Genomic DNA, 24,029 nt, shown 5'->3' on the forward strand with positions numbered 1-24,029 from the left:
AGTCCGAGTTGGCTTCAAGGCCAGGCTGGATGAGGCTTTGAGCAACCTGGTCTAGTGGAAGGTGTCCGTGCCCATGGCAAGGGGGGTTGGAATTAGGTGATCTTTAAGATCCCTTCCAACCCAAACCATTCTGTGTTTAAAAACTTGGTTGTCACTTTTAGTTTCACTTCCGATGTGTTCCTGCTTAGTGATTTAGACTTTTACCCTTTTTTTCCTCCTGGGGAGCATGTACCCCTCATGTATGGCTGAAGGGTCATATTTGAAATTAGGCTAGGCTTAATTTAAAAATTAATATTAAGTCAGATGCTTGCTATACTGACTTATTTTTCTTTCTTGTCTCTTTCAGTTCCTTGATGACTTAAACAGATGGAGTCTGCTTCTTATTTCTCCTTTTATTTATCCTGATAAGGTACTTAAAGCAGAACATATAGCTTTTGTGACAGAAAGCATTTCATCACAGACAGATACTTCGCAGGAAGTACCAGGCTCTTCGAAAGAGGTAAGTAGTTCTCTTTGTTTCTTGTGTATAAAGTAATACAGGTGGGTTGCTTGGTAGGTATAAAACTAAAAACTTTAAGAAAAAAAATTCAAGGGCAGATAGATTTTGTATTTTTATGTTACTGGGAATAAAAAGGTAATCTCTTCATTAAAATGCATCAGTGTTATTATTCTAGTTATATTTTATGCTTCAAATAGGCCTATAGACATTTTATTGATTTTTTTTTTTTTTTTTTTTAATATCACACTTCTCTGGATGTGGATGGAAACTGCAGAATTCCATTATGACTTTGGATAAGGCATGTATGGTTAGATGCACTGAATAGGGAAAAATGCCTCAGTAAGAATATACAGAACAAGCATATATTAAGTTATCTGAAATGCCTTTCAAACCTTCAACCAAGTCGTTGTGAAAAGTTGTAACTGAAAGGAAATCTCTCTTGGAAGCATCTTTAACTTGTACTTATAAATCACAATGAAAAGTGTTATACACTTGGAGAATTTTGTCAGTCTGCAGGAGTAAGGCCAAATCAAGCTTTTAATCTCTTTGCTTTTCTATAAATGCACTGGAGGAATGGCAATCCTTCTTGGTTGGAATTTTATAAATTTTGCTTGCCTTTTAATGCATAGAACTTACAAAATGTTATTGAAGCATCCAAAGATATAAATTAAACTGGTACAGAAATCCTCATGGCAAACATACTTAAAAAATATTCATGTCCTAGATACTTAGAAATCTAAAAGCTGTCTTCTCCACTACTGTACTGAAAGTGTGAAGATGTGAATTTAAATGATGATGTTTTAAAACTTGGATTACTTGGAATGTATAGTATCTCTAAACAGATTATGCATTAAAATAGTATCCAGATGCTATCAAAACTTACAATGTACTTGAGGTACCATAGGATCACAGAATGGTTTGGGTGGGAAGGGACCTTACAGACCGTCTAGTTCCAACCCCCCTGCCATGGGCAGGGCCACCTTCCACTAGACCAGGTTGCTCAAAGCCTCATCCAGCCTGGCCTTGAACACTTCCAGGGATGGGGCATCCACAGCTTCTCTGGGCAACCTGTTCAGTGCCTCACCACCCTCTCCGCGAAGAAGTTCTTCCTGAAACAAGTCTCTCTTGCCTAAATTTTGTTGGTCTTATAACTTTTTCCTCACGTGAGGAATGCTTGCTGCCTAGGCATCTCAGTTTGGATGCAGGTCTGAAGGGGGAGGAAGCTTGTAACCCAAAGCAAAAGATAGACTTACGTTCCAGGGAGGAAAAATCTTCTAAGAGGTAAAGGTTGTCATGGTTCTTTCCTAAGGAAGTCAGCTGTGTGTGCTTTCCATAATGGACAGGACAGAACGGTCCTCACTGCTTAGTGGAAGGAGGAGAAATGGAAAGATGTGCAAGCTAGGAAATCACTGGGTTGGCAGTAAAAAACTTCTGGCCTGGTCGCTGGGGTACCATAAAATCGATGGAGCCCTCCCATTAGACAGGCTGGGGGCCATCAATAGGTGCCTTCCTGAATGGCCCCTGTGTAGCACCTACTAAAGGGCCATCTGTCATCCTTTTGAAGTTAAAGGACACCTGTCACATACGCAGGTGCTTGTGGCCTGTCTGTTTCCCTGGATGAGGAACCTACATTTTCCAGGCCACTTGTTCTGGGAGATGATCCAGGAGTCCTTTGCTGGAGTGAACATTGAGAGCAAAGTGGTTGGTAAATAGTCTTATCTAACTTGAATGCAAGAAGAGAAGGACAGACTAGGAATGGGCGCAATTCCAGAGTTGTGCCTGCAATCAAATTTTTAGTACTTTCGCCCTCCATGGAAGCCTGTCAATTCTAGAACAGAGCACGCTTTTGGAGCATGTTGGTCTTTGCCCTCTAGAGGAGCAATGTCCAGGTCAAGTGTCAGGCCAAAATCGTTAATTCCATGAAGGTCAGAGTGTGAGGAGGACTGGAGTCACTGAAAGCTTTTTGAGAACTCTGAGACCTTTTCTGCCGAAACCTGCTGATCTTGCTTCCCCTGGCCGCACATTTCCTTGGAGCATGCAGGAAATAGCCCCATTGGCTGGTTTGTAAATGTTTTTATTGCCTTTGCTGTAAGGCTGTGCACTCCACCCAGGTGGGCCCTATTTCTAGGAGGTAAACTAGAGTGCATGCTGTGCTCTCGACATTGTCTCGGCATGCACCTGGTGAGTGCTGGGCCAGACAGAAGGCTAAGGGAGATTTTGGTAGCAGAGAAGTCCACAAGAACATCGGAGTTGAAGCTCTAGGTTGTTGTTGTTTTGGGTTTATTCTTCAGCAGATTTTTTTTTTAAATCTTGTTTGTTCTGTTTGCATTTTATTTAGAATGGAAAATGGTTGCATTCTTATGTATACATTAATAATTTATTTGATTATTTGATTATTCAAGATCATCTTCGATAGTCCAGGCAAAAGACTGAAACTAAAAGGGAAGAGGACTGCTGATTTATTTTGTTTATTGTTCTTCTGTGTACATGTCACTTCTAGCAAAGTGTTTTAATTCTGCTTCCTCTGGCAGCCAGCTGTTGACACAGACAGGGGGCTGTAAGAACAGATTGCTCCAGTGACCTATGATAATTTCTAGACAGAAAAGCCAGGCTTAGTAGGGCTCGCTGTGATCTGTGACTGGTTTCTGTTGAAACTGAGATGGACACAGAAAGCAGGAGTATAATAATTTCTCATCTCTCAGTAAGAGCTGATGTTTCATTTTGTATTCTGTCAGAATTTTGATGATTTCTAGTCATAGCCTTGGCCTGTTTGAAAGTAGTCTCTGAGGGGTTTTGTTATGTTGTGAAGCAAATGGATTGTTGCATGAGCAGGATTACAGGCCCTCTGTCTTGGCAACAGCCTTTGTGAGATTCTTTTGTGGATTTGCTTTATTTGCACTAGACAGCAATAACTACTTTTTACTTGCTAGCATGTCTAATGTTTTGCTTGGTGCCAAGAAATAAAGCTCAAGAGCATCCATATGTCCTCCTTGCAGTTTCCAGGTGATGTGTGGGTGTTACCTGTTTGTGCCTGTTCAGTGGGTGAGAAAGGATATCCACATGCGGTGTGAGTCCCTTATCCCGCACCACAGAGAGTAGCCCAGAGTCCTGTGCTGAGGAGAATAGCGAGGAAAGCTGGCAACCTATACCATAAATGTATCTGCCATGTTTGTCACTGGTGATTGTGGATTGCGTGCAGTTCGCAGCAGGCCCTTAGAGTTTTGTGCCTTATGACTGAAACTGGACACTTGCATTCCATCTGTGGATGTAACAATAGACTAGACACAGTTGGGAATACTTTCCATCTGGAAAGCGATGGTGTTGCCTTAAGTGATGACCTGGATAGTTTGCTGGGGAAATTCTGGCTGATTTGGTCAAAGACTCCCCCAGTGACAGCGTGGTGAAGTCTGGTGATCCAACTACAGTGATTCACATCTATCAGGTCTGGTGTAGCTATCTTCCAGCAGGAGATTTTGTTGTGCTTCAGAACTGGTCAATACTAATGTGCCCAGAAATACATCCTCTAACTTCGGAGCTGGTATTTGTGGCACAGTTATGGACATGACCTTTCAGAAGGTCATGGAGGTGGAAAATCGCTGTTGTTGCTCTTACTAGTGGGTGATTATGTCTAGGAGTTCAGGACCCGAGTGATACATGTGTCATAAATTTGGGGCTGGCTCTCGCCAACGGTGTGGCTGATTTGAAGCTGCCACTTGGCAGCTGTATCACTATGAAAGTGGTTTGGTAATAGCATGAGAATTGTGCTTTGTCTCCCGGTATTTGGAACATTTTACATGGCAAAGGCTAATTTTTTCTTTTAGGTCATGAAAACAGGTGGTGCTTCATTGTCTCTAAAAATGCCTTCACATGAGAACAACTGGTCTATGTAACTCCTATAAAGGATAAAGGCTGTGGTATCATTTGCACAATTTTTACTGAATTTGGGTGCCTTATTTGTTCTTTTTTTTTCTTTCAGAATTGACTCATATCAGAGTGTTGTCAATTGTCTGCATATTGTTTTGTTAGGTACTGTTGTTTTATAAACATGAGGTTTAAAAGGGGTCACTTTTAGTTATCTGTCAGCAGACAGATTTGTAGTCTTCATTTAACGTCTCCCCCTTTCACCTACTTTTCCTCCATCTGTGTCTCTTATAGTTAAACTTGAAGCTTGTTCTCCAAGATGGTACAGCTGTTTAGTTTGGGTTTAACAAACCTTTTGAAGGTGACAAACCCAAGGTTGTGGCTTTTGTAACGCTTCTTTCCTGGACAGTGGAGTTTTTGATGTGGATAACCAGCTTGAATCTTGTGTGTTCAAGTAATGCTTCTGATAGTCCTTTTGTTAAACCTTAGTAGGTTGCTTTTGCTCTTTTTTTATTGGCCTTTTTTTTTTTGTTTGTTTTAGAATTTGTGCTGAAAGCCGTGTCTTGGAAATAAATACAAATTTAATTTTACTTGTAGAACTTGATAATGCTTTCCTGACATTTTGTGTGTTACTTGAAGCTTTTATAGCCTTGATCTTTGGGGAAGATGTATTTGTACTTCCAGCTGGTTTCAACACTTATTGCGGGCGTTGCTTTGTTTACTTATCTCTGGACTGAATCTTGTAACAAGTATTGCTTGCTACACAACCCTTCCTCAGTGGTTCTTTTGGTTGTATTCGGTCTCATGCCTTTGTAATCGTGAAGGGCATGCTTTTGTGTGAAAGGAACTGTCAACTGAAAGCATTCTCTAGTTGTCTCATGATACTATTAAATGTGGTACTTGTTTTAAACACATCAGGCATCACAGAAACAAGTCTTAAAAGTAGTTCTGCCAATTTAGTATTCTATAATCCTAGTAGTTGCATTTTTTTTTGAAGTACTTACTTTAAAATCACTTCCAGCACTTGGGTTTGCCAGTTGTACCATTTTGGTTTGATAACGTCTCTCTGGCTCTGCCTGCTGTTGGGCTGCTTTTTAATAGAAGAATCCTTTGGAAAGGAAGGGTAGTTTTTATTTGCAGTTCATCTTGCAGACTCCTAAGACCATTGGTATTTTGATATTTTTTTCTGTAACCTTTTCAAACTGAAAAACATACATATGCTTTGTTCTAGATTGTGAAGTGGTCAGACTATTGTTCACCATTGGCGTATAAACCTGGTGAGCCTTATAAGTTAATTGCTGAAGCAAGTGTAGATAATTTCAGTAACCTTGGAATAGCATTCATGGAAGACAGGCTTCAAATGGATAATGGAATGGTGCCACACAAGATTGTTTGTAAGTATCTTCACAAATTGTTTTTAATGGTAGAACATGTCTGTTTCATGGTTATTTTAGGATTCTGTGTATGGTCATACCCACATAAAACCCGATGCTTTTATTTTGGCATGATGTTTGCTTCCTGTTGTCATTCTAGGAAGTTAATCACTTGGTTGCACTACCGTATTTTGTAACAAATACTGTTAAATATAGAGAACCTTGAAAAGTTAGACCACTTTTTGAGTGAGTTTCTCTCTTTAGAGAATGTCTTTCAATGCAGCAGCAGAAGTAACAGAAAATTGGATCTAAAGACTTGGAATAAAACCCCCTCTTTTTCTTTAATGCCTCATAAGCTACTGCCAATAATTAATCACAGTATGATGAGATCTCTGAGTATCCAAGATAGTGTTTAACCTTCTGCTGAATGTATAAATGTCACAAAGGTGGTTAGAAAATATTGTTTCTGTAAGTTTCGTCTGTTAGAATAACTTATCTATTTAAAAAAATTACACAAGGTTTCAGGCAATTGTTCTCTTTCTTCAGATCTGAAATAAAAATGTATCCAAAGCTAAACATAGGTTGAGAACAGTTGCTGTAACTTGGGCATCTTAATCCTTTAGATCCCTGAGAGAAAAGCTCACAGATGCTCTCTAACCAGAAGGATATCCAGGGGAAGAAAAGGAGGATGGTGTCATTGCTAATGGAATGTTGAATTTTTGGTGGATGATTTCTTTAAGGAGTGATTTTAGTGATATGAAAACTATGAGCTATTGTGTCCTCATTAGTGTACTAGTTTCAGCTAAGGCAAGGAGGGAGTTCGTGGCTAGTTCCGCAGAGAGGCGAAGGTAGTAATCATGGTTGCACTTGTAACATCGTTCTTAAATAGAATTGTTGTCTGGGCTGTGGGAAGTCCAAGTTTCACCTCAGGAGATTTGAACTCTTTTCCAGCACTGTTCTAAAAGTGCCATAATATGCAGTCTGTAGGCTGTGCTAGAGTAGTGGGCTTTCCGGGCTAGAGCCACGCTTCTATTTTTTGCTTTTGTTCAGAAACAGTATAATTTCTTCCTGCCTAGGGGATTGGGTTGTGGTTTTTTTTTTTTGTTTGGTTTGGGTTTTGTGTGTGTGGTTGTGGGTTTTCTTGTTTGCTTGGTTGATTTGATTTTTTTTTTTGTTTAATGTAAATCATAGTGCATTTTGAGAACAGCTAGCTAGGTGCAAGAGGGTAGGAATACGTCCACAGATGTATCTGATGTGAAACTCTGTCTCTTGTTGCTGTTCTGCAAAAATAGTCACTCAAGGAGGGGATGGAGGCTGAGAGAGTGCCCAGTCTTTTACTTTTCAGAATGTTATCTGGCTCATTTTGCTTACTGTGTGCATGTTAGAACTGCTCCAGACCAGGCTGTTTGAGCTGTTGGTGGAATAGCATATAGGCTGGTAGCTGTGAAATTCGCCTGGGATGTGAAAAAAAATCTTGCTTCAAATTTCATATCCAGCCTAGGTAAATGGGATATAGTTTCAAGGGAATGCCGGTGTTGTTCAGCAAAGAAAGCGACTGAACTTGGGTCTGGTGTATTGTGCACCAGTTGGTTGTTTTGTTAAGTGTCTCACTGAATTTCTTTGAGAATATAGAAACAAAACCATAGTAAGTTTATTTGGCCTTATGGGAGTGGAAAAGGATTCAGCAAAATTTTGCAAACTTTGATTTGAAGTATTTTCATGCCTCAGCAGCTGGGGAAAAAAAAAGAAATAAAAACCCTCATGAAGAGTATTTTTTCTTTGCTCTGGAAGCTTCATGCTGACAATAATCATCTTTGCCCTTCTTTTCTCACTTATATTTGCCAGAAGTTATTTTATCTTTGCATTTACATCCTTTTCAAGGGGCGAAAGGGGAAGGTTTAACAGTTGTTCTTCTTTGCTAGTTTTCCCTCAGATTCTTAACTCCCAAATCTTGCTATGGGTGGGTATGTCTCTGTTTTTGCAGACTGAAAGCAGTTTGGATTTTGGCACAAGTGAAAGGGAATAAAAAAATCCAAAAAACTTATATACAGCCTTCTGCAGAGACATGGTTCAGTGTCTCTGTCTTACCCAATATCATCACACCATTAGCTTATTTCAAAATAGCAGCAAGAAATTTTCCACTCTGCCCTCTGTCACCAGGGAGAGTGGTTTAGGCTGCTTAAAAGATCAGGGTCAAAAATATTAGAGGGAAAAAGCTATTTTTAATATGAATTTGTGAAAAGCACAACTTATCAGAATTTGATGGCAAGGTTCACTCTGTTACTTACTCGACATGGGGAAGTGTGCAAAGGTGAAATCAAATTAGCACTGGATTAAAATGGTTTATACACGAATTAAAAATTATTTACACAGGGTCAGGGGAAAATGAATCCAAATTGGGTTAGTATGATTTTTTAATATATGTATGTGCACATATATATATGGATTAGGGGAAAAAAAAGGTAAGGAAATCCCTCCTGTTGGGTCACGAGGTTCAGAGTGGACCCCCTTGCTATCTAAACTCCTCAAAGAGAAGCCTAGATGCAGCTGAATCCACTCCTAGTCCCAGACTTGGTCAACAGTTCATGTCTGAGGGATTAGGTGTAGGGATCACAGTGTGGTGATTTTTGTTTTGTGTAACTTTGGGATAGCAGAAATTTTAAAGTATCAGCAATTCTAAGTTCATTAACACTATTAAGATACATCACACAATTAGATTCTCTAATTTCCTAGCGAAAACTAACTATCAGTGAATCAATACAGCAATTTAATCAAGGACTTAAAGTTATTAGCATAAAAGTTGCATACACACACAGATACAGAGATGGATACATACAAAGGTACCTGTTAAAATTACCCCTTGAGTTTGGCGAAATTTTTCACATATGATACCTGTGCATCTCTCTGGGCAAAGATTTGAGTCTCAAAAAGGTTTCAGCCAATGTTGTGAGACCTTCTGATTCCACAAACTTGAGAGTGTGTGATGGGGACATCTCCAAGAGGTGTCCCCATCAGAGGGAGATGCTGGGTGCACCCAACTGCGGTCCAGGAGAGCTCAAAGGCCCTCACTTGGAACCGTTCTTTATAGGATTGCGACAAGATTGACTTTAGACATGAGTAAACTTCCAACCCAGTTACAATCTGGGTTGGTAATTACTGGCACTCTCTAATTGCCAGTAATCACTGGTGCTGATCTTTCCGACTTGTCTCAGGGCTGTCAGCGAAATGATTAGTTATTCCATCCTTATTCCCCACTGAGGCAAGGTAACAGAATTTGTAACCAAATTCCTGGTACACACCATGGCCAGTCAACTGAACGCTGGTATGGTCGGTGCCGTTCCCTACCTTAGCACTGCAAGCGTGTTTGATGGGATCAAGGGACACTTAACTGCCAAACTCCCTGCACAATGGCCAAGGCTTATCAGGAATCTCTAAGGCCATAGAGCGGTCCAGGAGCTGGAGGGGGGAATATGCACCACCACACCCTCCTTAAGAGACCAGTATTTTTTCAAAGGTACTTCCCTTGCTTCATTTTGTCCTTTGCCTGTCCCTCTGTCCCCAGCAAAATAACAAGGTGATGAGACGATGATGAGCGCCGCCTCAGCTTCCCACCCATAGGCTATTGTTCCATTAAGAACAGCTCGGCATTGTGTTCGGTAGCAGTCATGTTTTACTTGTGTGCAAATACTTATGCACTCACAGTAAATGTTGGTTTCTGTAAATGTGCCCTGTAAATACTGTGTTGTGCTCTCAGTCTTCTCTGAAGCAAAGGGTCATTAGAGTAAATAACTCATGTTATGAGTGCAAATTTATTATGTTCTTGGGGGAGGGTTAGGATTTGGTATGTCAATCAAATGAAATTCTTGCTATTATAGATGATTCGTACTGAAATTAAATCTAATTTCTGCTGTGGCAGTGATATTCATCATAGCTCTTCATCTCATTTTTATAACCCCTTTTTCTTATTCTTTAATTCTTCCAGCTGTCCATTTACAGGAATCTACTCTGAAGGAGTTGGCACAGGTGGCACCATCTGTAAAAGAGCAAAGTGTAAGCAGCACACAAATGGATGAAGTAACTCCTGCTGCTACTTTTGGGACTACTGATAAATCAGGATTAGGAGTAGCTGAGTCTGCAGGACAAGGTGAAGAGGAGAAATCCAAGCTAGAAAAAGAAAGTGAGGATGGAAATGAATCTACCAGCGTATCGGACAAAGACACAGGTGCTGGAGAACATCATCACTTGCATCTTTCCAGCTGTCATGAATGCCTGCAACTTGAAAACAGTACTATTGAATCCGTCAGATTTGCCTCTGCAGAAGACATTCCAGATCTTCCTGATGATGGCAATAGCAAACTGGAAGAGAAGAATGATGACTGTCTAGCAAGAGGAATAAAGAGACTAAACCTTGCTGGAAAGCCCCCTAATATATTGATTTATCTTGGCTCTGAAACTGCAAAAGTGAAATTTGAGCAGGTAAAATCAGTGCTTGAGGAATGCCTTGACACAGACAGCTACACCATCTACCAGCTGCGTGAAGAACAAGTTCTGCAAGCACCATGGGTCAATAATGCACTGCTGTTGATCGTTGCCACAGAGGAACCTATTTCAGAGGAGAACCACAAACAATTTATGAATTTTTTATCTAAAGGTGGAAAGATTCTAGGGTTTTCTTCATCTTTTACATTTGATGGCATACAAATAAAGAAAAGAAAAAACAGACTGAAGACTGTTTGTGAATTAGTGGTCTCTAAGATGGACAGCACTGAAGTTAAGTTAAATCTTTTGGTCAGTGGCTGTGTTTTTGAGGAGGTGATGAAGGACAGTACCAGCAAAGTGAAGACATTGAGTCGATTAAATAATGCTGATAAAGATCCGGTTATTGTTTACCTGACTTACGGAGACAGTGGAGGAGAAGCAGTTCTTTCTCAGGTAATGTGTATGCGGAAGCATTAATTTGCTCAGTGCTACATGATGTTGTGGTACGCTAAAAAAGTTCACTTGTTCCTGTTGCATGCTCTTGGGGATGTTTGCCAGGGGCAGGTCTCGTGAAGATGGATGCCTCAGTGAACGTGTAAGGACTCAGGATGGTTTTCACTTGATCCTCAGGAAACTTAAAGAATGGTGGAGAATGTCACTGCTGTTCCTTTTCCTTGTTTTCACCATGTAGCCATGCACATGTAGATCATGCAAGACCACAGTGGTGGTAGAGGAGAGAATCGATTTGGGTAGTAAGCAAGCTTCTTCAAGGGCAGAGCTATCCTTTTCTGCCTGCTGCAAGTTGTGCAGTGATGCAACTGTGAGTTTTGCAGACTTTGGGAGGTGGGAGCAGGAAGAGCAGAGTTGTTGGTGGCCTTGGGGTCCCAAAGCTTATACTGGCAAGGTAAAAGAAGAAACGTCCTGACAAAAAATATGAACCATAGTGAAGCAGAGAGTCAGGAGAGGATGTAAAATAAGCCTTGCAAGAAACTTGGAAGACTTCTCCTCCTTAGGGTTAAGGTAACCAGCACTTCTGGAAATCTGGCTAGTGAATGAAAGTCCAAGCCTCTATTACATGTTGCATGCCATGTCTAGAAAAACGGCCATACAATTCTTGCTTGAGCATGTGACCACAGAGTAAAGGTTAGTTTCTGACTGCACTGAAATGGCACTGTTCATTTAATTCTCTTGGTTATTTTTTTGCTGGTATTGCTGCCGTTTTCTCAGTTATATTCTGTTTGTATCTTAGTGTTGTTAATCAAGCAAGCCATTTTATGGGTTTTTTTATCAGTGTTTTGATTAAGGCTAACTTCTAGATGGATGCTAGGTTCATGATGTTGGCCTTGCTGTTCTGTCATTTAAAAAAAAAAAACTTTTATTCAACTTCAGTGCATTTTTTTCTATTTAATAGAAAAATTTAAATTCTAAAACTTGTTTTTTGTTTTCTAAACCTTGACGTGTTTTCAGTCAGAGATGTTGCTAGGGTGTTTTTTGTTGGGTTTTTTGGTTTTTTTTTTTTGTGGGGAAGGAGGGAGGATGGGCCAGGGGGAGGAAGAAGTGGGGAATGTAGTCTGCTGGAAGCTTGCTTTCCTGTTTTCTGAGTCTTCCTCAAGACTTTAAACTTTTAAATGCTTAAATGTTTCTGTGCCTGAAAAGAGCTCAGGGTACCTTGGGGATAGAAGTGGGAGAGTCTAGAATGAGCCAAAATTTAATTAATTCCACTTAAATATAATAATATCCCTTTAAATGGGTACTTTTCTGGAATTATGGTTAGAAAACTCACAGCCTCTCAAAAAGTTACAGATAAATTCAAGTATTTATAATAACTTTTGTTATTATTACTCACTGTCTTCATGGTTAATGGGTAAGTTTCCATGGCTTTGTTTAATGGTGAATGCTGGTCACTGATTATGTAAATATTCACAGATACCTGGCTAAAGGTTTGAGTGATAGACAGGCTGATAAGAGGTATCATGAAGTTTAGAAAATGTCTATGCCCTGGACGTATGCATCTACCTGGGTGTATAACCTGTGCTGTTTAATCTAGAGAGATTTCAGCCATTTCTTCGTAAAACTTCTAAAGTCTGCCTGAAGGCAGCTTGCACGTTTTGAGCTAGCCTCAGTAGGAGCAGAGGTAACCATTTTCTTTTTAGCATGGCTAAAATTGTATCACTTTCCTACTCTGTCTCTGCTACAAGCAGCACACTGAGGAAAGAGACCAAGATTTATCTACTAGTATTTAGGCAGATGAGGAGTATAATGGAGACATAGCTGAACAGATGTTATGAAAGATGGTGGGACCTATGTTTACCAATATTTTAGTTACAGGAGAACTTTCTCAGAAGCCCAGAGCACTTAAATTTAACTGCTCACGTATCAGATGCCACGTGCTCTTGTAGCAGTTACGTAATTCAGAAGTATTCATCTGGTTTCTTAGAAGTGTTTTTCTCTCTTATCAGTTTATCAGATTAAACCTGCTAGCTTTTTGGAAGCTCTCTTATACATAGTAGCATGTTTATGGCTTTATGTACGAAGCTTTGCCACCCATGTGCTGTATGTTTGTACTAGAAAATTGATTAGATACTGTTGCTATCCATTTCTGCAAGTTCCACGGTAAAACCTGCTTTGCTGTACGGTTTAAATGGACCCTTCTGCTGCAGTAAAACTTAATACTGCAGAGGTTTTCCCCAGAAAAAGGGCATTACAGCATAGCTTCAAAAATCAGATTAAAAGGATTAGTGTGTCATTTTATAATTCTAAATGACTTCCAGTCTGGATTTGAAAAGCCTTATTGTTTTCTCTTCAGGGGACTGGTAGTGACATCAGCCATTAAATATTCTGTCACAGACCTCTTGTTTCCCTTTCTTCTGCATTCCTTTGTCATCCTTCCCCCCCATTTCAGCATATATCCCTGAATTTCAGTAAAGTAGATCGAATATGAAAGATGAAAACATTAAAATATGCAAAATTGGAGAAATTAACAAAGATAGTAACTTGTGATTTTTCGTTACATGAATATACATATAGCAAGTAGATCTAATATGAAAGATGAAAACATCATTAAAATATGAAAAATTGGAGAAATTAACAAAGATAGTAACTTGTGATTTTTCGTTACATGAATATACATATAGCAAGGTACAAAGGTTTCTATGTATCTCAGAACACTTATTTAAAAAAAAAACAAAATCTCCAAAACCAAAGAAGAAATCCCCACACCATACAGAAAACAAACCATAAAGGAGGTGTAGATGGGCTTTTTTTTTTTTCCTTCTGGATTCAATTTCTACTTTTAAGCATTTGCTTCAGGCTTGGGATGTGCTTCTCTACAAGGTGCTGGTCTAGGTTTCTTAGTCCTCTCATGGACAGAAGCTTTTCTTTATCTGCACTGACTGCAACTTCATTCTTGTGACACAGTAAGAACTTGCTCAGCCTGAGTTCTGCGTATCTTGTGCAATCTCTGATAAAGCTTTTTCAATTTTGATGTAAAACTGCTCTTGTACAAGCCAGAATATGACCTGCTGTTGGTTCTAGGTTGCTAGCAGGCACAAAAAGCAGAAGTAGTTGAAACTTCTAATAGCTTGCTTAACTCTTCCAGGAGAAGACAAACTTTACTAAGAAAGCATATTTTATGTATGTTTTGGAAAAATTGTAGTGTACTGGCAACTATGATCCCTGAATTGGAAACTGTAAATATATAGGTATTCCTTAGCTTATTAGGATAATAAGGCCCTAGTTGTGTCGACATGATGAAGACATGAGAACCTTTTATATTGCACTAGTAACACTGGATAGTTCAGCAACCACAGCCAGGACAAAGCTGGTTTTGGAACTGTTGTGCTTATCTCTCTGCCACGCTAAAATGGGTAATACCAACAAAATCTTTTTTTTTATTCCCTTTGCACGTATCCTGCCAGGCACACTTTGAACTGGATATCAATTCTATGGATGTCCAAACTGAAGAGGATTTTAATTTGCTTAAGATAAGCAATACCAAGAGATATGAAGTTCTCAAGGAGATCCTAGTATCACTTGGCCTGAGTTGTGAATTAAACGAAACTCCTATGCTAACACCTATTTACCTTCTCTCTTCTGATGAGGTAAGGCTTCCACTTACACTGCAGGTGTTTGAGATTTACCTCACAAGAGAAATTCAGTGTTCACTTAAATAGACCTTGTTTCTTATGTGGTATTTTTGTTTGGAGGGGTTTATGTATGTATAACAGGTAAGCAAAAAGTTGTATTTCTACTCTGTCACTATTTTCTTACCTGATAGTAGTGGTTTTGATTTTAGCCACGGGGGTCAACTGTTCAGATATATTTGCTGTATTTCTGTTAAGAACTCTTATGCGTATTTGCATGCTTCTATAATATCAAAACACAAGGCTGTGTAAGCTGGAGAAAGAACTGATTTAAAAGACAGGATTTGTTTTTCTTTAAAAATGTGTAGTAGAAAGTTCTGTATAGGCTGGCAACAAAACCCAAATTATGGAGAATGGTGTGTGAGACCAGAACTGAAATACCCGAGTAAGTAGAGGAGTGTGTGATTACACAATTAAGAGCTTTATTCCTGAGGAATCTGGAATGTTTACTGGAAATAGAATAACTTCTTGTAATTCAAATAGTCACCTGACTATTCCGAATGTCTCAAGTTGAGACATTTCTATAAAGAATGGTGAAGAACATATAAGGCAGTAATTTTAACTTCTTTTTTTTAAACATGACTTCAAATACATGAGAAACTTATTACAGTGATCTGAAGGGATGAAGCAGTAGGTGATTAAAAAGCAATACAGGCTAATCAGACTCTTTGAGGTTGAGGTTTCCAACCGATATAGTGCTGTCACTACTTGTCTCTAGCATGCTTCTCTGATTCCTGCTCCTTTTCTGTACCACCCTTACATTAGTACCAAAATGAGATGTGTGTCTTTAACTTCACAGAATCACAGAATGGTTTGGGTTGGAACGGATCTTAAAGATCATCTAGTTCCAACCCCCCTGCCATGGGCAGGGACACCCTCCGCTAGACCAGGTTGCTCAGAGCCTCATCCAGCCTGGCCTTGAACACTTCCAGAGATGGGGCATCCACAGCTTCTCTGGGCAACCTGTTCCAGATAGGAACTTATAGATTGGGAATATGCAATATGTGACTATATTGCATGGCAGGCAAGTCAGTGGTAGATTCAGGCAAACTGACTAAAATACTATTAATAGGTGTATCTGTAAATGCAAATCTGCATTTGTCTTCTATGTCTGAAGATACTGCTGAAACTCTGCTGGTGCATTAAGTAATGCCCTCGTATGGCAACTCTGATTGGATGTAACAGTTGATCAAAATTAGGCAAAATGCAGAGAGCCTTTTTTTTTTTAATTCCCCTTTCACGTGTGCCAAACTCTGCCAGATCTACTTTACAATGGTGAAAATGCTAGTTGAAGTGCTTCCATCTAGCCTTCTGCTTGAAGCAGAGCTGTTGCCTGCACTAGATCAGGTCAGCCGTGCCCTTAATCTGGTTGACTCTTGAAAACTTTGAAGGGTGTGTGCTACAACCTGACTGCAACCTATTCCAATACTGCTGTACCCTTCTAGTGAATATTTTTTTCCTGATGTCCAGCCTGAACCTCTCAGTCTGCAGTTTATGGCTGTTGTAACTTTAATATACTGTCTGGCACTACAAAGAAGCATTTGGCTCTGTCATTCTTTTAACTCTAAGTAGTTACAGGTTGTTATTAAATCACTCCTTAGCCTTCTCTTCGCCAAACTGAACGATTCCAACTTTCCCATCCTCTTCTTACAGATGTGTTGTGTACCCCTAACCCCTTTGTGGTTATTTTCCAAGGAATTATAATAAGCAATTCCTTGCATAAGCGCAAGTCTGCTTTCCCAAGACCTAACTCTGCTGCTTCCCTTCTCAGCCTCCCTCCAGATCTTGGATTCTCGTGCTTGCTACAGCCAGTGCTGCTGTCTGACCAAGTAAGAAACAAGTTCTTCCCTGTCTGGGATCAGGAAATCTGTAAAAATTATCTGTTTGTGTGGCAGATGTGGAAACAAAACTAAAACCTGTGTAGCCTTTTTGACTAATATTAAATGTGCTCTATACAGAAGGCTTGTATTTTATTGAACTCATCCTATTTTGTTCTCTTCCTTCACTCTTTTTCATGATTGTTTTTCCTATGCACTTGCAGTTTTCAAACATGCCATGCATAAAAACAGTTAGCTAATTTCTATCCGAACTTGCCATCTAGTGGCATATTACAGGTTGCAGGCTATCTATTAAAGATACTTTTGCAGTGTATACTGTATAGTTAAAATTTATACCAAAAATAGGTTTTTTTAAATCTTGTGGGTTTTTTTTCAATATGGTAGTGTTTCTGTGCTTTTATGTGTAGTCATTGAGACGATGTCTTTCACTTTGGCCATGATCTGCTTCCAGAGTATTGTGTGAAATGGAAGTTACAACTTGTGTGTAAAAACTACAGTTAATAATGAAGAGATAATGTATTAAAATAAATAAGGTGTATGTAATAGTTCAGCTTTATAACAGGTTACTTCTTTTTCTCCATATATCGCGTTGTACGTAGGTCTTGCTTTCCTAGAGAGCAAGGAGGTACCATAAATGTACCTGACCAGTGAATAATTTGAGGTAATACTTGAACTTGTTTAAGATCAGAATGAGTAGTATTGGAAATGGAAGAAAATGTCCTGCAAGCCCTAGTACTCTTGAACTTCCTTGGGTTTTTTAGCACTGTTTGTTTGGAGACCCTGTCCAGTACAGGTTACTGGGGTTGTATTGGATAACATGTTCCTTCTCTGAGAGATTATCCAAACAATGCTTATTGACAGCAAGTGATTTTTCTTTGGGTTTTTTTATGCTTCCCTGTAATAAGAAATGTCATAATGAGTCAACTAATCCACCCACCAAAGGGGTGGATTGGAAACATTTTTCCTCCATGGGATTCATATTCTCAAGTTTTATTTTCAAGTTTATGTGGTTATCATGTATCTTAAAATTACGGTCTTACTACATGGATTAAAAAAAGCCAATAAAATATGAGCAGAGCTGGCATTATCTTTCTGGAAATCAGTGTAACTTTAGAATTTAGGGAGACAATTTCTTTAATTCCTTAAAAAACCCAAACTACCTCTGAGGAGAAGAGTTGAATTTTGACTTTGTGTCCAGGATTTAATATATGTTATCTTTTACTTTTTTGTAAGTTTATATCCATTAAAAAACTTGGGCCTAGTTTGATGTATGAAAAAATAAGTGAAGGTGTAATTATACATAATTTAATTTGAATGTAGTCTCATTTTCTTTGAAAAAAGACTTGGAAAGGCAGATGTTAATGTTTCATGAGGAGTTGTGAACTTTGTAATGCACTGCTTGCCTTTGGCATATGAAAAGAAAATTTTAGTTTAGGGGGGAATGTAGGAGATCTGTGAAGAAATATTTAAACCTTGACAGTAATTAAGTTGAAAATTACACAATTAAATTTTATCATTCAAGAAAAATACATTAGGAACAGGATGGTCAGGCTTTTAAAGAAGTGATATATTGGCTGCATATGGCTTAGCCAGACTAGATTTATGGTGCAGATACTGTTCTAGATTTCCAGCTGGCAGAGATTTCCAGCTGTGGTCTATTCAAGTTGGAGATAGGGTGAGTTGGAGGCTGTACTAAATAGGCACTGACTCTTACTTTATCTGTTGAATATCTTTCTAAACAGCAGAAATTAGACCATATTATTACTGCTGTTGGGGTAACAATATTTAGGTTACTTGTCAGGTAAGAGTTAGAATGTCAGATTGAGATGTGAAACTATAAAATACAATTTATTACTTTTTTGTGTGTGTTGCAGTTCTTAAATAATGTTACTGCTATGATTGATTCCCCTATCTTGGGGATTTTCAAGTTGGTTTTTTTGCGGGGGGGGGTGGTTGGTTTTGTTGGTTGTGGGCTCACCTGGCTTTTTCTTAAAATGTCCACAGGCTCCACCAGTCTGAGATTGGAAATCTGGTAATGTTGGGGTTTTGAAATCAAACAAAAGCTCTCGTATCTGAATAATGGATGAAAATGTCCATCTGTTCAGGGGTCTAGATCTACCATGTAGCATTATGCTAGTCAATCCTCGGCCAGTGCTCGCTGCTGTTGGTGTTGAATGATTGCTGTGAAAGTGTGCACTCTATTCCTGATCTACTTTCTTGCAAATGGAGTATAAGGTAGAGGGCCTGGAAAGTAACAGCACTTGAGGCAACTCTTTCATCACAAGACTTTTTTCACTAAGGCTTGCAAGTATGGTGTGCTTCAGATACACATATATGGATATTTTTAAATTCAGTTGACAGGGAAAAATCCTTATTATATTGATACAGTGCTACAACAACAATGAAGGCAGTGTTTGAACCAAAAGCAATATACTGTGACAGGCTTTTGATGGTTAAAAGTTTAGTTAAATCTGCACAACTTTTTGGTGTTAAATGTAGTTTTAGAGGCAAATACTGTTATTGAAACATAGCAACTTCTTTTTCCTCTTGATCTGATGTAAAGCAGTTGAGCACATTGTAGACTCATACACTGCTATAAAAAGAAAATTCTGTGTCACTGGTGCAGGGGGAACTCAAACAAGGGTTGATCACTCTAAGCCTGTTGTCTGGCATCCATATGTCCAGTGGCAGCTTCAAGCATAGAGATCTGATTTTTTTCTGCAGCTTTGCCTTTAAACGCTCGAATATTTACTTTTTCACATTGCCATCTTAAAGGATAATTTTTCAGACATAAATGCTAGGTTTGTATTTTATCGCCATAAGTTTCAGCCTAACATCTTCTAGGTTTCAAAACGAGTTCACTCCTTGAAGAATGAGAGAGATTTGTTAGAATAGTGATTATTTCCATTAGCAAGGGTACTACTCCTACACATTTGCTGATCTGAAGCCTCTTGAACTTGACTACTAACTCCTCAGGCTGTGTAAGGCTGAGTCACTTTTTTCAAATGGATGGCAGCCAAATGATGAAATGTAATCTATCTTCATTATTTTGACTCAGCTAGTAACCATCTTTTAAACAGTCTGTTCTTCCAGAATAATAGTCAGTGCAAACAGAGTGGCTTAAGCTTGAGGTTGGGGGTTTTAACTCTTCTTTATTGGAGGCAGAAAGAATAATTAAAAAGCACAAATACAAGTACCTCTTGAATCTCAAACTTTCCTTTAGAGGACACTGAGATACAGAATACTGCACTCGCAAGGGTAATGCAGTGCCAAGATGACTTTGTGTCTTTGAATAACTCTGTAGACTATAGCACAACCAGAATTTAGTTGGACCAAATTTACGTGTTTGGGGCTGCAGTTTTGATTCTGTGATGGCATCGGCTGTTTTTAAATTCCAAGTCCATTATGTCAGCAAAGAGAGTATGAAGTTACTTTATCCTGAATAAATCTTTCTTTGAGGATGGGAAATTTGAGCTCTTAGCTAACACTATAATGAACCTAGATTTCAGGGTACATTTTGAGACAATTGTTTCTGCAATATTTCCATGCATATTAATGCGTATTGTAGAACTTGAGATTCAGCTGGGAAACTTCAGTGTTTCTTTTTTTTAAATTTCCAGTGCTAAAATCAGGAATTGTTATACTTAAACTCCAAAGCTTTATTCTTGTTGCTATCCAAATTTTTGTGCTTAAAAGTGAACCAAAAACATTTAATCTACAAGATAGGAGAAAATAAGTAAACTCTCTATCATCTTCAACGTGTAAGCATTGTCCCTGCCTTTTTAGCCAGTAGACAAAAAGCCAGAGCCCTTTCGAAGTCTTTATTCCAGAAAAGCAATTTATTCTTTGCTCTAGGTTGGAAATTAACTCAAGAGCTGAGAAAAATGTTGAATGAAAAGCACTCTGTGTGAGAGATGTTAAAGAATTCTGTTGATCTCTGATAAATGGTTTGTCTGGCATTTTTTACTTTTGTTAATGTAGTCCATGTATTATTCCAATTGAGCAGCTCATTGTTACCGGAAATCTTTGTCTGTACATGAAAGCTTTGCCAGTTTGTTTCTTGGCTAGGAATAAAAATGTCTTTTATGGCAATGTTGCTTCAGGGGAGAAAAAAAAAAGATAGATACAACAATGTTAGTGCATCTGTACCAGTAAAAATGTGTATTTGCTGGAACAACTTAGTCTTTTTGGTAAACAAATGTAATGTATGCCATGTGTAGAACTCTTTGCTGTTAAAAGCTGTGTTTCTACTAGGCTGCTTAGGCAGTGCAGGGCATTTAGTAAACTGCCTTCTGACAGGTAGTATTCTTTTTCTCTTAAGTGGCTCTCTGAAGAGTTTCTGTAAAACTTAACCCAATGGACTGATAACCAGGTACTATCAATTAAAAAATATTTGTAATTTAAGTCTGTGTGTTTAGGGGTTTTTTTCAATACTAAATTCAGTTATTTGTTGGCTTGCGAGGCTTTGAGTTGTTCGTGTATTCAGGGAGGTTGGGTTTGCTTTTGTTTGGTTTTGTATTTTTCCTTCTCCCCTCCTGAAATTAACTTTTGTTTCTTTATAACAAAACTTGCAAACCCAGAGGGGTCCCACCAGTTGTGAACCAAAACTTTCAGTGTTGTGGTCTTCACTGAAAAGCTCTTTTTATCAGTGTCTGGATTCTAATGGTAATCCCAACTGTTCGCTGATGTGGTTCTGAAAGGAATGGCCCTCTAAGAGGTGATGGTCAGTGGCTCTTGGTGGGTTGGTGTTTGGTTTTTTTTTTTTGGGGGGTGGTCTTCATCAGCACTCCAGATAATGAAGGTACATTGGGACCTTCTCCTACGTCAACAATTCAGAGCTCTCTTGGTCAGAGGAAAGCAGAAAGCCATTTTCAGAGCTAATCCCACCCTGACTGAGGTGTGAGCCCCTGCAGGTTCCTGGCTTGTGCTCACTTCCAGAGGTGAGAAGTTTGCCACTTTAAACATCTGCAGGTACAGCATGGAAAAAGGCCAGTCCTAGAAGTGTTTAGGCTGCATAGGGCTTTTAGGGCACCAGCTCTGTGATAGTGCTGAGCGTCTGCAGAGAGAATTCGATGGCATGGTGGAATAAATTGTAGGGATTTAAGATGTGTTTCTGTTTCACACTTATGAATGGCTAAGAGAATTATTATGGTCACTTACTGTGACTTACCAAACACAGGGTAATTTCCTAATCTGGTAATTTAACAGAGTAGTTGAGAGGAGGGATGCTCCTCTGTTTTCATTCCTTACCTTCTTTACAGAGGGAGGATGAACTATGGGACTTGAAGGTAGGTGCAGCATGAGTGAAGATGAATAGAAAGGGCTTATGAATGGCTAAGAGAATTATTATGGTCACTTACTGTGACTTACCAAACACAGGGTAATTTCCTAATCTGGTAATTTAACAGAGTAGTTGAGAGGAGGGATGCTCCTCTGTTTTCATTCCTTACCTTCTTTACAGAGGGAGGATGAACTATGGGACTTGAAGGTAGGTGCAGCATGAGTGAAGATGAATAGAAAGGGGAAGAGCAGAGGAGCCAAGCTACTAGTTCTTGTTTCTCAGTGATATTTCTTCTTGTATGTCAGTGAACAGTTTGGTAAAACTTGTCATATAGTCCTGTATTAGGTGAAGGTGGAGTAGGTACTGTACTTCTTAGCATGTCTTTCATCTTTCTCCTCGGTCTTCTATTTTCTTCCTACCTTTAATAGTGTAGTTTCCTAATAGATCTGCCAGTTGTTCAGTAATATATTTAACCTTTTGGGTTCTAACTATTTGGTAGGGGTAAAAGCCTAAAGAAGCTGTGTTTCTATAGGAAATTTTATAACATACAGTCCAGGGCAGGATGCTTATCAAAGCTAGTTATATGCCAAGGCTGCCTGTCAGTCTTGCTTGGCAGTAGAGAGATGCTAGTGGGACTGGCAGTCTACTCAAACATTGCTCTGACAGAAACACCCACCCTCTCCTGCTCCCCTCCCAGCTGGCAGGGCAAGCAGTAGTGAAGAGGCAGGAACTTGTCAGGGGCTGGGTGTGTTGCTGTGGAGGGAGGAAAGGGACTTTTAGTGCAGGAGCTTAGAGTTACAGGGTAGGTGTGGTGGAGTGATACCAGCTCTGTGTGTAGCTGTACAGGTGATCTTAGGGGAGCTGCAATGACATGAACAGTGATAGATAACTATAGATATGCTTTCTGACACCTGTGTTCTTCCCCATAGCTGGGAGAGGTAATGACAGCATGACAAGAGGAAGCAGCAGACCACTGTCACAGAAAGAGCACTGGTGCAGTATTGAACTGGGTATTTCTTCTCGTAACACCTCCTCACCCCCAAGTAAGGGAGAGGAGCACAGAGGAGAGCAACACTTTCTGAATTTTCAGGTTTCTGCTGTTGACTGGAGCATTGCTGGTCTCACTGCGTAGAAACAGGAGCAGTCTTCCCTCAAGAGGCTGAAGAGTGTCTTTTCTTGGCTCCCTTCAGATACAAAGGGCTTGCTTGGGTCAGTGAGGATCATTAAATTGACATCATGCCTTGAAAAATTGTTTTGTTCTTAAAAAAAACTTCTGCCTAGGCTGCTGAGAAGCATTTAGCTGGCCCCGTTGACAAAGTGGAGAGGGAGAAGAGATGATGTGGGAGATGCCAGAAATAGTAATAATGACTGTATGTAGAGGGCATGGTGAAAAAGCTGATGAGGGCGCTTGCAGTTAAACTATGACACACAGTTACAGGAAACTAAGGCTTTCCTGGCTCTCTGCTCAGAGGCTGCTTTGTTTTAACTAATCTTATAGTACAAAATTTCTATGAAACTAAGATTTTTTTTTTTTCTTTAACTTTTGAGGCAAAATTAAAATATTCAATAGAGCTTGGTTTTCCTGGGTGCTAACTCAGTTGTCCAAACTCAGGATCTGACTGGCAGCTGAGCTTTTTTCATGCTGGCTTCTGTAAGTATTAGAAGGCTAAATTATCTTTTGATTTGTTCACTCAAAGAAGTTTCTTCAGCCTCCTCCCTGGAGCTCTTTATTGATGAAAGGCTTGTGTGCTGCAGTTATATGCAGTGCATTCACCAGCACTGTAAGATGCTGGTGTTGATCAGCGTCCCTGCCCAGCTGAGCTGGAACAGTGTTGGCGTTACATTAAAATCACTGTGAATCTCTTCCTCTCCAAGGCTGGGTGCAGTTGCAGCTTGTTACACAGTGGGGCCTTTCCACTAGGCGTCACTTATGAGCTGTGTTTAGAGGACATTGTAAAGCAAAAAATAAGGAAGGGATGGAAAACATCTTGTGCAGAAGTGTGTATATAGATTTGCACTAAAATATCTTTGCATGTTTGCAGTGACTGCCCTGTATAATATTTCTTCAGTTTTAAAATGGCATTTTAAATTGCACGGGAATCGATGGTATGTAGTGTCGAAATATGCTAAAGCATTTTCAATTGAGAAATCTTGATGGGAGGTGAAGGGGACTCCAGATGTGGAGCCAAGTAATTCCAGGTTGTTGCTAAAGCTACCTTTTGCTTTTTATGTTGTTTATCCTCAGGGAATATTTACCATGTATGAGGGGGAGTGAAAAAGGGAAATCTGGCAAACCTTCCCTTTATTTTACACTTGCATAGTTAAAAACATGTTTTCCTTCTTGCATGATAGCAGCAAGCATGCTGTTTATGTTAAACAACCATGTATCACGTTTGTAGGCACATAATAAAGAATAGCATACTTACGTTGCATTATGGTTTGTAAACAACTTTTTGACTATGTATTGATTCAATATATATTTTTGACGATCATTTGGAAAATGCAAGAGGCTTTGAGGAATGAAAGAAAATATCTTGTTTATAGCAATCTCCATAA

The 24,029-nt window shown here is 39.3% G+C and overlaps 1 protein-coding gene across 1 annotated transcript in view; it reads left to right on the forward strand.

The window, feature by feature from the left end:
• Nucleotides 1–349: 349 nt before the first annotated feature.
• LOC104513294 (biotin--protein ligase-like) overlaps nt 350–24,029 on the forward strand; it is a 41,245-nt gene continuing 17,565 nt past the window's right edge. The window contains exons 1-4 of the mRNA XM_010156602.1: nt 350–499; nt 5,592–5,754; nt 9,716–10,665; nt 14,130–14,312. Of these exons, the coding sequence (XP_010154904.1) occupies nt 5,703–5,754; nt 9,716–10,665; nt 14,130–14,312 (1,185 nt within the window). The 5' untranslated portion in view covers nt 350–499; nt 5,592–5,702. The remainder of the gene's footprint in view (nt 500–5,591; nt 5,755–9,715; nt 10,666–14,129; nt 14,313–24,029) is intronic.

Source organism: Eurypyga helias, unplaced genomic scaffold (genome assembly GCF_000690775.1).
Source record: "Eurypyga helias isolate BGI_N326 unplaced genomic scaffold, ASM69077v1 scaffold12858, whole genome shotgun sequence".
Taxonomy (NCBI): domain Eukaryota; kingdom Metazoa; phylum Chordata; class Aves; order Eurypygiformes; family Eurypygidae; genus Eurypyga; species Eurypyga helias.